General features: G+C 46.5%; 2 protein-coding genes across 3 annotated transcripts in view; one reads left to right on the top strand and one right to left on the bottom strand.

Moving 5' to 3' along the window:
• rasip1 (Ras interacting protein 1) overlaps positions 1 to 7,276 on the bottom strand; it is a 9,136-nt gene extending 1,860 nt beyond the window's left edge. Inside the window, exons 1-13 of one of the 2 annotated variants that reach the window (XM_079734689.1) lie at positions 7,016 to 7,276; positions 5,972 to 6,093; positions 5,215 to 5,666; positions 4,749 to 5,009; positions 4,155 to 4,402; positions 3,884 to 4,048; positions 3,134 to 3,338; positions 2,585 to 2,892; positions 2,315 to 2,476; positions 1,634 to 1,674; positions 1,215 to 1,369; positions 928 to 1,040; positions 448 to 742 (exon numbers count right to left, since the gene is read on the bottom strand). In XM_079734689.1, the coding sequence (XP_079590815.1) occupies positions 448 to 742; positions 928 to 1,040; positions 1,215 to 1,369; positions 1,634 to 1,674; positions 2,315 to 2,476; positions 2,585 to 2,892; positions 3,134 to 3,338; positions 3,884 to 4,048; positions 4,155 to 4,402; positions 4,749 to 5,009; positions 5,215 to 5,666; positions 5,972 to 6,093 (2,527 nt within the window). In that variant the 5' untranslated portion in view covers positions 7,016 to 7,276. The remainder of the gene's footprint in view (positions 1 to 447; positions 743 to 927; positions 1,041 to 1,214; positions 1,370 to 1,633; positions 1,675 to 2,314; positions 2,477 to 2,584; positions 2,893 to 3,133; positions 3,339 to 3,883; positions 4,049 to 4,154; positions 4,403 to 4,748; positions 5,010 to 5,214; positions 5,667 to 5,971; positions 6,094 to 7,015) is intronic. The other variant, XM_079734690.1, reaches the window with a different exon arrangement.
• Positions 7,277 to 9,046: 1,770 nt separating this feature from the next.
• On the top strand, positions 9,047 to 11,270 carry cox6b2 (cytochrome c oxidase subunit 6B2). Its single transcript, XM_079757789.1, has 4 exons — positions 9,047 to 9,108; positions 9,568 to 9,681; positions 10,370 to 10,470; positions 11,030 to 11,270. Exons 2-4 carry the CDS (start codon positions 9,579 to 9,581, stop codon positions 11,081 to 11,083), a joined length of 258 nt encoding a protein of 85 aa, XP_079613915.1. The 5' UTR covers positions 9,047 to 9,108; positions 9,568 to 9,578; the 3' UTR covers positions 11,084 to 11,270.
• The last annotated feature ends 1,475 nt before the right edge of the window (positions 11,271 to 12,745 follow it).

Here is a 12,745-nt window from a genome sequence, read left to right as displayed (position 1 = left end):
TGAGGTGCCTAAAGGAAAGCTAATGCTAACCCAGCCAACTCCCCATCATGATTCATATTGATGTATATGGAATCAAACAACGTGTTTGAATCAGGGTGAGGAAAGTAAACGCCAATTGAGAGATATCTGTCCCTATCCATTCAATGACATGTTTCTGACTCCACTACTAGTTATGTAACGACCACAGAGCACTACCAGTAACGCCGTGTTCACACTGTACACGTTCGTCAACGGATATAGGAGGGCGTGTCTGACATATGGGGGACGCGATCTGTTTGGCCGACGGATCCGTCACTGCCTGAAAATCTGAACATTCCTCAACTTTTTGACACAGGCAACAGAGCTGACAGAACGAAGGGACCCACAATGCATTTCAAGAGCGCCGCATGCAAAGTCAATGAGATCCGTCAACGTCCGTGTGCACCAGAGCACCAGAGGATGGCTCACCTCTTTCCAGCAGCGTATTGAGCAGGGAGGTGTTGGTGAAGAAGAAGAGGTACCCGAACGTCTGCGAGGTGAGCGGGGGGGAGAGGCAGGCCTCGCGGGACAGCGTGAGGGAGCAGCGGTATACCTCCACCAGCCCGGCCACGGTGGGGGGCAGGGCGGACACGTCGTCCACCTCGCCCTCGCCCCCGACGGGGTCCCCGCTCTCCGCAGCCCTCGCCCCATCCCTCTCCTTGTCCTTCTCCTCTCTGGAGAAGGGGTTGGTGTCCAGGAGGGCTGGGAGCAGTGAGTAGAGGGTCTTTGCAGAGAGAGAAAGGAGACACGCACACACACACGGTAATTCGCCATCAACGGGTTCTTATGTCACTTCAGATGCGATGCACTAGAATGAGTCGAGGGAGAGGTTGGGTACTGAGAAAGGGTTGAGATCAGAATGATGAAAGGAGCTACTGAATAGGGATGCTGGTTCTGTTAATGGTTTACCTTGGTGAGGTGGTACACACACTGCTGGAAGGTGTGCATGATGACATCATCAAGCTGCGCCAGGGCCTCTGAGCAGACGTCCATGTCCGCTGAGAGCACCGGATCACCGGGTGCTTTGAGGACACAATGATTTGGATGAATCAGTATTGCTAACCCATTGGATAAGGGCCTGTGTTGTACGTTTTAACGTGAACTGTATCAGATAGTTGTTGTTTTTGTGAGGCCCAACGTCTTGCTAAATTAATAATAAAAGATATCAACCTGGAGATTTCAATGATGTTGTTTACCTTCAAACTCCCATTCTTTCTCCATGGTCTCGACTTTTACTTGGAAGAAGTTAAGAAGCTCGGTGGCGTTGGACATCCAGAACATCAGAGGTCGAAGGTCAGAGGAGAGCTTCTGGACATTTGGGGCACAGAGCTCACTCTCTGGTTCTGTAGAGCTGGACACGACACAATCCATAATGTCAGCCAGTACATACTGCTGGAGAACACCAAGTTCCTGTTTTCTATTGTTATGTTAGCGGATAAACACTGTGAGGAGAAACAACTGTGTTCGTTAACGTTTTTATGAGCCCACTCCACCTTGGTGCAGATTTCTCTTGCGCCATAACAGCAAAAACAACAAACATATCGTGAATCATTCAGCGTTAGGCGAACAAATCTCTAAACAGAGGAATTGTGACGTCCAACAGAAAATATCTTACTTTTGCGTGGGATGCTTATCCCCAAATTCCTTGATGTTATCCTGTGAAAAGAATTGGCGACAGAAGAGAGGAGAAAGAGTAAGGTCTCCCTTTAGAGCTGGGTGGATGAAGGGGAAGGGGGAGGTGGGGGGAAGGGGGGGGGGGGTTGAAGTCTGGACTCACTGCCAAAAACAATTACAGCACATTTTCCAGCAGGAGGGAAGTGACTTCAGATCATCCATGTTGCCGTCTACAAGCTAACAGGCCACAGTGGAGTGGTGCACATGTCCGGTCTGTCTCCCCGTATGACCCGGTTATTACGCTCATCTTGACTGCATTTCCTATTTTCTTAATCAAATCTCAATTGAGCGGGTGGGAGGTCGGTGATTGCAGTCATGACGAAGGAGGGGATGATGTGATGATGCGACTCGACTTCCATCCATGTGCTAATGTGTTGTGGCGTAATGTATAAATGTTGTTATCACTACTCTACCCGTAATCCTCTTGGGTTCCAAGAAGCCTTTTACACACACACCTTTCCAAGAAGTCTTTTAGTGTTTTCTTGTATTATAAATGGGATTTTGATTTGAGTTCCTGTCAATAACCATAAGCGCTGTGATATGTCAACTGGAGGATGGATAGAGGGGCTTGCACAGAGGGGTTTTGCAGCACCGGGCCCGAAGCTGTGATAGATTCACTCACCCAGACGATTCCTTTGATCAGATTGGCCGCCTTGAGCAGTATTTGGGGTGTGAGGGCGGGGTCGAGGTGCTTGGAGGCGTGGTCGATCATGATGGACAGGAGGTAGGCCGGGGCTAGGGGCCCCCCTCCTGAGTCAGGGGACGAGTTCTTTGAGATGATCTCCTACGAGGGACAGCGAACACACAAAGATGAATCACGGTCCCATTCCTGTGGGGATTGTTTTCTGGTCAGTGGGTATTCAGAAGACGGTTGTCCCCTCTGTGTCTCTACCTGGAGCAGGCTGTCGGCGTGGCGGGGGTGGAACCTCAGCAGGGCCTCGGGCGACCCGAGGTAGGTCCTCAGCGCCTCCTGCCGGTCAAGCAGCCCGGAGGGGCAGCAGGAGGAGGGCCCGCCGTCCGCCTGCCAGGGCAAGGCCAGTGCCAGCGCCAGCGGGGGAGCGGGGGTTACGCGGGGGTCACGGTAGAGGAAGATAAAGTGGCCCCCCAAACCCACCACGTCCCCTGGCTTCAGGGTGGCCTCGCGGTACAGGGCCAGGCCGTTGTGTGTGACGGCCCCTCCTCTGAAGGGCCGCATCAGAGCTGTGGACAGAGCAGGACGAACGTCCGGTCATGAACCCAGCGGGGGGAGTAGACATGGCCAAGTCGTGCCAACTTCATTTGTATCACGCTTAGTTAGTCTCAAAGGGCATCATAGGCCACCTTTTATGACACCCCTCCTAACTAAGCGCAAGAACAACTACCTAAATCCCAGGGAGGAAACCTTGAGAAGGAATCCTTCCTCAGTATACTGTTAAGCGGGGGCAGACAGAGGGGTACGCACCTTGTCCAGGAGGGGTCCCGGGAACAGCGGTGTCCCTCCTAACCAGTAAGTGTCTGGCGAGGACGTCGGGAGCAGAGAGGAATGTGTCGACCTTCAGCGGCCTCTTGCCCTTCCTCTCCCTCTCTCTGTCCTTCTCTCGCTCCTTCATCGTGGGCTTCCTCCCAAAAACATGGGTGTGCCCCGCCATGATATACAAAACAAAGTCCTGCACAAAACCAAAACAAAGAGCGAGAGATAGAGAGCACAGGGAGGGAGCACAACAGAGAGGGAGAGAGATAGAGAAAGAGATAGAGAGAGTCAGGGAGGTCTGTTATCCTTTAAGTGTTTGGGTTTTTGTATCACACAACACATCACTGAAGACAGACACTATTCAGATGTTGAATTGAATCCAGATAAGCATATGAAGTGTGTCCCAGGTCGCTACAATGGCCACCTGTGTGAGTCATTCAGAGCCCTGGAGTGGCTTACACAGAGGGGCTTGTTGTGCTATTGTCCCTGCTGTGAGGTTGTTTGTTGCTACCGAGTTTGTTTTGAATGGGAGAGGGTTGTAGAGGGAATGGAAATGACAGATGGTATGTGGCGATTAGTAGGGACATGCAGGCATGATGTCATCAACGATGACATGCAGCCCTGTGCATGTTTATATCCTAAGTGTTGTTAGTGTTTGTGTGTAATCTCCACGCGTCCACTCCATCTGAATGACACATCTGAGGGAGAGGGGGGAGGGGGGCGGGGGAGATGATGTCTTGCCTTGCTCTGATCGTAACCTTGCAGCAGCAGGAAGTAGGGCCTGTCAGTGGGCGGGAGGATCAAGCTCTGTGACATCACTTCCAGGTCACAGCTGGAGTAGTCCTTGTCTTCCTCCTGTGTCTGGTTTGTCCACGCAGCCCTACTTGTGACCTTTGACCCCCTTGTCTAGAAAAGCGAGCATGAAGAAGATGTGTGGTTGGAAACACCCCCCAAAAGAACAGCAATACTGAACTAATTTAAACTCTTTAAACCTCCCCCGAACCCAGCTCACCTCTCCCCCCTTCGGGACCATCATGCTCATGGTGTTTTTCCTGTCCTCTGCCCCACTGTTGCTAAGGGCGTTAGTGGCGAGACGCGGGTCGCTTGGGACATGGTTGCCTTGGCGACGGCGCAGGCTGAGGTTCATGTCGCTGATGCTCCGCCTGAGCTCGGAGTTTCTCGAGCGATGACCTCGCTCTCCCTCCTCTGACCCTCCCCCCGAGGATATTCTGCTCCGCCTCAAGCGCACACCTGTTGACCCTGACACACACGCACGCATAGACACACACGCACACACACACACACACGCACACACACACAGGTACACACTCACACATGCATGCATGCACACACACACATACGCACACACACACAAACACACACACACACACACACACACACACACACACACACATATACACATACACGAACACACACACACACAGGCATGTCCCCCCACAGACGCACGGACACACACACACACGCACATACAAACACACACAGGCACCCACTCACACATACATACACAAACACACACACACGGTTACCATCACATGTTGATGATGGTAAAGACTTACATGACCTACGTATATTTTCCTATTTGTACCTTGGCAGTTCTCTGCCTCCCTCTCTCGCTCCTTTTCCCTTTCCTTCTCCTCTCTCTCATAGTCTTCCTTTCTTTGCATTTCAAAACGCCGCTCAAACCCTTCCTTGGGCCGCCACATGTCCACCAACAACAAGGGACATTCCCAGGAAGCCACGCCCCTCCGGCACTCTGTCTCCCATTGGACGGTCCCATCTGGCCTTTGGATGGGCTTTCCAATGACATCACACAGCAGGAAGTCCTCTGGGCTGTACTTCTGTAAAACTGGAAGGTAATGGAGGAAGTTGGGGAGGGGGTGTCATTCATTTTCCATAACACTGCTGTTGTTTATATGACATCATTTATATTTGCTTTTTGAACAAACTCTTCCCTGTTTTGGATTAAAGGCTAGGGTGAAAAAAAAAGAGAAAACGAACAAGGAAATAAATACCCCCCCCCTCTCCTGCCGCTCCCCTCCCTCCTTGCCCACCTGCGTCCTCCGTCTCCTCGCGCTCGCGCTCAGTGTAGCGCGTGATGACCTGGGCGATGAGCTGCTGCGCCGTGGAGTGCACGTTGGCCAGCAGGGAGCGATAGTTGGCCCCGCTGGAGAGAGCGTCCCCGTAGATCTTGACCAGGCCCGGGGTGGTGGAGGAGGCCGGGGGCAGGTAGTGGTGTGACGAGGGGGCGTCGGAGTGCGCCCAGCGCTCCCGCTCCCTCTCCCCTACCGCGCGGTCCCGGTCGCTGTTGGAGCGCCCTCGCAGGAAGAGGTGCGAGAGGCGCTTGGCCCGGGACTGGGGCCCGGCCGGCCGGGGTCGCAGGAAGGCCGGGGAGGGAGACGGGGATGGGGCGGGGGAAGCCAGCGAGGGGGTGGAGGCCGAGAGGGAGGAGGAAGGGGCTGTCGGGGCCTCGTACAGGGAGGCCGCGTCAGAGCTAGTGGTGGACCTGGGAATAACAGGGAGGGGGAGGCCAGGGGAAGAAGGATGGAGCCCAGAGGAAGTGGAAAAGATAGGACTGGTCAGCTGTAAATTATGACAGAATAAAGGTAGACAAGCAATGTCGCTTAAAATAACAAGCATGCCTAAGCTCCAGGGCTCAGTAAACACTGTGACAGCTCGATGAACTAGTAATGACGGCCGCTTACAAAGGGTTTAACTTTGAACATAACCAACAAACCAACAAAGGTGAACCAGCCTACAGGAAGTAAAAGCACAGGATAAAAGGGACATTTTATAGAGCTACAAACTCACTTGACGGAGACTGCACTGGGCCAGCGGCCACCAAGCTTGGCAAAATGTTTCCTGGGAGAGTGGATCCACAGGCCTACTGGGAAATTGAGTTTTCTGAAGCGAGGACTGCCCGACTCCTCCATCTGACGTCGGAGGAGAACAGAAGGTTTACGGTGGGAGAGCCCAGATGGTGTTTGAACCCCTAAGGAATGATATTGTTTTCCGCTAAATAATTAGCCAATTTCCTTTCATCTTTCCCCACCTTGTTGTGAGGAATGTGTGTGAAGAAAAGCTAAGAAAGAATAACCAGACAATGGGGTGATATCATCAGCAAGAAATACCAACATTGCAGTGGGATGTCAACATGTTGCATAGAAACAAAGCAGATAGACCAAGCATTAGTACATCTCCGAAAAATGGATGTGTGTGTGTGTGTTTTTATTTGTGTGTGTGTGCGTGTGTGTATATGTGTGTGTGTTTCTTTGTGTGTATGTGCATGTGCAAGTGTGTGTGTGTGTGTGTGTGTGTGTGTGTGTGTGTGTGTGTGTGTGTGTGTGTGCAATTTGTCATTCCCCAAACAGGAAGCATCTTTTGTTGGACGCAGGTTGAGCTGTTGCAACTAAAGGGAAATGCCCACTCTAAGGGTCACTGGCTCTCTGACTATGTGAATTACCACCAGATTTCAGGATTTGGGGACTATGGATAGTCTTCAACAGGTGAATCACTGGATTGTGGAGGAAGCAATAGTTCCCCTCAGGAAAATCCTCTCCTTGCATATGAACCTTCCTAACCAAAAACTAAAAACATTCCAATTAAAAGAAAGTAAGGCCTAAATATGATCATTTTGTTTCCCTCTTTCTTTTCATGTTTTTCGTTATTTCCTTCCTTCTCTCTTTCGTTTAGTTGTTGTGTCTCTCTTTCCATCTTGTTATTTTGCCCACAGGAAAAACAACAGGATGTGTTGTTTGAGTCTCCATTGACTGATTGATTCAGATTCCTACCAGACACAATTGTAAAAAAGTGTACAAAAAGAAAAATACATTTCAATAAAAAGTAAACACTTACCTACTTCCAGTGCTGATCCCTCGATCGTTTCAATTAAATCCTTCAAGATAGACCTTCTCCTTGCATGAATGCAAATATGCGACCGAACGCAGCTCAGTTATTTTGGATTCTTGCGTTCCCGCCTAAAAAAAACTCCATTTTGCAAAAGCCTTCACTTGGTCGAAGTTCAACCCAACCTTCAGTAACTTACAAATGTCTCTTACTTTGTTCCGTTGTAGATCTAGCTTACCTTGATATTTCTGTTTTCTTTTATCTAGACACGAAAATGGCTGCCTCTCAGTCCGGGGCTCAGCTTTACTGGTCTATAGATAGAGAAACAGGCCCATTGTTCTGAGTGACAGAATTTCCTTCCTTCGCAGTGGACAACACCTATATCCTGAGTGAGAGAGAGAGAAGGTTTGGTCCGGACTAGGAGAAGGGGAAATCGACAGCCGTGTTCAGATCCTCAAGGCCATGTTGGAAATATTGTAGGAAGTAGACATAGATAAATCAATTATTTGATTATTATATCTATCTATTATACTATCTATCGATTTATATATATAGTTATATCTATATCTATCTGTGTGTCTGCCCATTTTCACAAGTTTAGAAGTTTACAAATGTGTGATTGGTATAAGGCCAAGCTAGGATATTCTCTCAGTGTGCGTGCATAGTTTCCACAGAGCATCGAACAGCATTCTGTGGTTTGAAACTGTTTGAGTTTGAGGGGTTTTGGTGAAAAGAGGAAGAAGGAAACTGGGACAAAGGATGTTAGGGGAGAAACATGTGTGACCTTTGGCCTGTTTTATAACAGGAAAATAGAGTAAGAAAGACTTAAAGAACAAAATGGTTGCATTCAGCAACAGAAAGATACAAATACTTGATACTTGATTAGAAAACCATCTCTGTAGCTTTAACATTGAATATCAAAAATGCAGGGATTCTAGAGAATACCCCATAAGGAGCCCATAAATGGGCTTAAAATGTCCAGCTCTTATTCGGCCGTAATGAGCAATCAAGAAATGAAGCTGGGCAACATTGGGAAAATTCATCTTCCTGATATGGGCATTAGTTGTTCGGTTTGCTTTTAGTAAGGTTGCTGTTCGATCCCCGGCTCCTCCTAGCTGAGTGTTGATGTGTCCCTGAGCAAGACGCCTTACTGCTCCTGACGAGCTGGCTGTTGCCTTGCATGGTTGACTCCACCGTCGTTGTGTCAATGTGTGTATTAACCGTTGTAAGTCACTTTGGATAAATGCGTCTGCTAAATGCCCTAAATGTAAATGCATGTTTGCTCTCAGCATGTTATGGACAACATTCCCCATCCATGTATACATCATGTATTCCATAATCCAATGCGGTTTAGGTATATTAATCCCATAGGGATTGTTTATCCCAACGTTGCAAAGCAATGTTCATTATTTTTGGAAGCATAGGAGCCTTAAAATATTAGGTATTGTGTGAGTAGTTACTGTTTGTTGGTCATTGATTAGTGATCATGAAATTATTTGTTATAATCGGTAGACATTGTTCTGTTTGAAAGTGCCACAGCATTTCTCATGCAAGATGTAGAAACCTGGTATTCAAATTAACCCCTATTCATCTTGATTTAGGATTTTACAGTGCTACAACTATCTTGAGTCCTAATATGGCGAGTGATGCCAACAAAGTATTCCATGATGCATTGAAATGTACAAGCCCTATCGGCACTAGTTGGTTAGTGGGCTTTCATCATGCAGATGAGCGCATTCCCCATCCATGTTGAAATGACATCATTAATCCAATTAGGAAATCCAATGCAGTTTAGGTATAGTCATCCTATTGACACATTTTTGTAAAATAGCTGACATTGTAAATGTGTGAATGTTGCCGGTCCTTGTAATTACAATTACTTGCTAAAAATAATACACATATTAGTAGATAAATAAACTAAAAACGAATCTAACGATCACGTTATGCAGAACAATTGCATGCAAGGACAAATGAAAATCAACCAAATGCAGCTTCAGTGCGTCGTTTTCACGTCACATCCTACGATATCCCAGAGTTCACTGCGCGTCTGAGCGGAAGAAGCGGAGGTCTCCAGTTCACGAAAGGACACACAAGCTACCAAGGTTGTCGCGTTTTCTTTGCTTTTAAATGATCATATGATAGTGTTAATTAACTATGTTGAAAGAATCTAATGGGTTTGCAGTATATGGATTTAGTTATGTTAATGTGATCTGATATTGACCTTAGCTTGTCCTCCGGGCTAAGGCTAACTGCTGACAAGGCTAAGGGACGAGGCTAACTAACGCCTGTCTGAGCTGCATGACATTAGATGATATTAGAAACACAAATCAGTTCTTTATCTTTAACATACAATAAGGCTAATGATTCATTGAGATGAGCAAATGCTTTATGGACACCCACTGTTTTAGGGTGATTCGGTATTGATTGTATCTTGTTTACCGATGCTAATGTCCGGGCTGAATATAGCCGCTGAACTCAATGTGATGCACTTTGACTTACAAGAACACCTCTGAATTAGACAAGCAACGAGTTATTTAAACCTTTGACTTTGCATTGAACAGAGCTGAACAAGATGGCAGAGATGGAAGAGAAGATCAAGAACTACAGGACGGCTCCATTTGATGCCCGGTTCCCCAACACCAACCAGACACGAAACTGCTTCCAGAACTACTTGGGTAGATAGTTACTGTGGTACTAACATGCATACTACTGGTAATATGAAGAGTGGGTGGCGATCATTCGCTAACTGGCTGATCATTTTACAATGTGTAATGTTACCTCTGTAAACGCTATATTAATAGTTGTAGTCAGCACATGGGTTGATATTCACATGCTATATTTTTAGATGCCTGGCCATATCGACATCCAAAATCCCTAAAATATAAGACAAATATCTTTATAAACAGAGAAAATTGCCAATGTGTTTCTTAAATTGTGAAGAGCCCTCGGGACATGGCACATATGGGGACATGGGTCAGACTGACATATATCTGAAAATGTAATGTTTTCAAAAACCTGCTCTCAAAATCTTCCATTTTCCATTAATCAAGCTGTTTGTGACGCAAAGCGTCTAGTTGTAAACACCTCTCGTATTCCCCCACTATCCTCCTGTGTTGGCCACATAAAAGTTATTTAGCAATAGAGTGCTGCATAATCCTTTTTAACACATTATGGAGCACAAAAACTTTCTAGATAATCCTACTCTGAAGTTCAACACTACAATGGTTCATAGTAACCATCATACCAAATGTATCTGGAAAAAATTGAATAAATTGCTTTACTTTAGCATTTAGTGGCCTTTGCTTTCATTACAAAGTTGTCACCAAGAAGCCATTATTCAGTGTTTTGTGTCATTATCTCCAGACTTCCACCGGTGCAACAAGGCGCTGACGGAGAAAGGCCAGGATATCTCTCCGTGTCAGTGGTACCAGAGGGTCTACAAGAGCCTCTGCCCCATGAGCTGGGTGAGCATGCATTTCCAATGAGACTAGTGCCTCAGGATTCATTCAAAAAGGATTCATAAGCTAAAAACGACATTGAACATGCTGATCTCTTTTGTTGCCAATACAACTCTGTACAACACACAGTATTGGTATCAAATCATTATAATTTTGTGTCTCAGTTATGTTGACATACACCAATGTGTGAGGTAGCTACACGTAACAATTCACCTATAGCTGTAAATGACCTTGACATATCTTGAGTCAATGCGGATTGATGGGATTTCAATGTTATCTATAAAATCCTATAACTGCTTTATGAAACAGTTTAAAAATAATTGGATCCCGTACCTTTTTTGTTGAGAATCGTACTAGTAAAGACACTCCCATTATCCCTCCCGCTGATGCCAGCCGAGGTACGCTGGTTCACATAACACACTGGCACAGCCAGCTAGAGTGGACACAACAATGTTTTAGAGTGTTTTTTTGCATTCTGATAGTCTTCCGCCTACTGACTGGGAGAGGCTTAATACAGGGGCTTATACATTGGGACTTTAACAGACTTGGTCAATGTCTCCTTCAGGTTGGCAAATGGGATGAGCAGATAGAGGCAGGAAGTTTCCCCGGGAGGATCTGAAATGGCCCGCCGACTCTACTTCCACCTTCCACTTCAAGACTTTCTGTTATTTGGAGATGTACCTCTGTAGCGTGTATAAAAAATAATTTAAACTGATGTTGCTATGTTGACATTTATATATAAACTGAAACACATACATGTTTTTTCCCTGTTCAATAAAGTCTGAAGTTTCCCCCCAAACCTTCAACTTCGCACTGTTTTTGCAATTATTTTATTTTACCATAAACTGTTATACTCAACTCTGTCCACAGTGAGGCAGTGTTTATAGGCAATTGTAATACTGCCGTTGAAATAGTTACATTGTTAAACGCGTGGTGGCGTAGTTGATGGATTACTTTCAATCTAATGCATTGGTTTTATTATGGAAGAACCATATGGTTATTTAGGACTGTGGAAAATAATAGACCCTGTCATGTAGTCTAGCCATAAAACCTGCCCAATAACCAAACCACCAAATTTGCATGGTGAAGAATGTGAGTAATCCAAGGCACTTTATTCATTAGGCTAGTCTTGGGTAAAGGCACCGCAAATCAAATCTCACAATGTTGTCGTGAAGGCCTAGTGTAAGTAGATTGCAGTAGCGATACAAACATGTCACCAACCTGGTTTCAGAGGAATCCGTGAAATGACCACGGGCGCTTAACTCAAAATCCGTGGTATCCCCACGGAAACCTGCCAATTTCCATGATATGGTCATGGATTTTGCTCCAATGCAAGTTAATGACACTCATATTCCATGGCACACACACAGATCCCCGTCTCAACGACCGAGTCGTCCACGGACGCTTATCTCAAAATCTGTGCTGGCCTCACAGAATCACTTAAATTGCCCATGATATTCCAATGGAATTCGCTCCAATGCAAGTCAATGACACTCATTTTCCGTGGCACACACACAGATCCCGGTTTTAACGACCGACTCAACCAGGGGCCTCTACCAATTCTCTTTTTTTGCATAGGAAATTTCCTTTCCTATGGAGATGACCCAGAAGTGCTTGGAGGAAAGGTGGTTCGAATTCTAAAAATGCTTAGGAAAGGAGCCTTGATGCTTCCTTTAACCCTCCTTTAGTTTGATTACTCCTGGGGCCTCTACGAATTCTCTTTTTTTGCATAGGAAATTTCCTTTCCTATGGAGATGACCCGGAAGTGCTTGGAGGAAAGGTGGTTCGAATTCTAAAAGAGCCTCGATGCTTCCTTTACCCCTCCTTTAGCATAGGTTACTCCTGAGCAACCTTTGCGAAAGGAAAGGACATAGTGGTATCCCATAATGCTTTACAGCGGCAATATTTAAAGGGGACATATCATACCACCAGGTGTGAGTGTGATTAGCCATTACAAGCCGTTTTCAAAGTGTGCAGCATTGTGACATCACAGGTGGGCGTGTCCATCTAGATGTGTGACGGATAGATTGACACGCCAACCTGACTTCAAAAACTTTTTGAAGTCTGGGGTCAAAAGGTCAAAAGGAGCCGGCACCATGCCACTTATGAGATAAGAAAAAGTTAATGTGCATTTCTCTCAGAACTTTTTGTCATTCTTAAAGAGAGGCCTGAATCTCAGATATGCATGTTGGATGGCTAGGGTGTAGGTCTGGGAAGAACTTCAGGCCAAAATCTTGAAAGCGAGCCACTCGATGAGGTGCAACGAGATGGAGCACTTGCT

The sequence above is a fragment of the Pollachius pollachius genome (assembly GCF_949987615.1).
Source record: "Pollachius pollachius genome assembly, chromosome: 1".
In the NCBI taxonomy this organism is placed as follows: Eukaryota; Metazoa; Chordata; class Actinopteri; order Gadiformes; family Gadidae; genus Pollachius; species Pollachius pollachius.
This window is presented reverse-complemented; position numbering and strand designations above follow the sequence as displayed.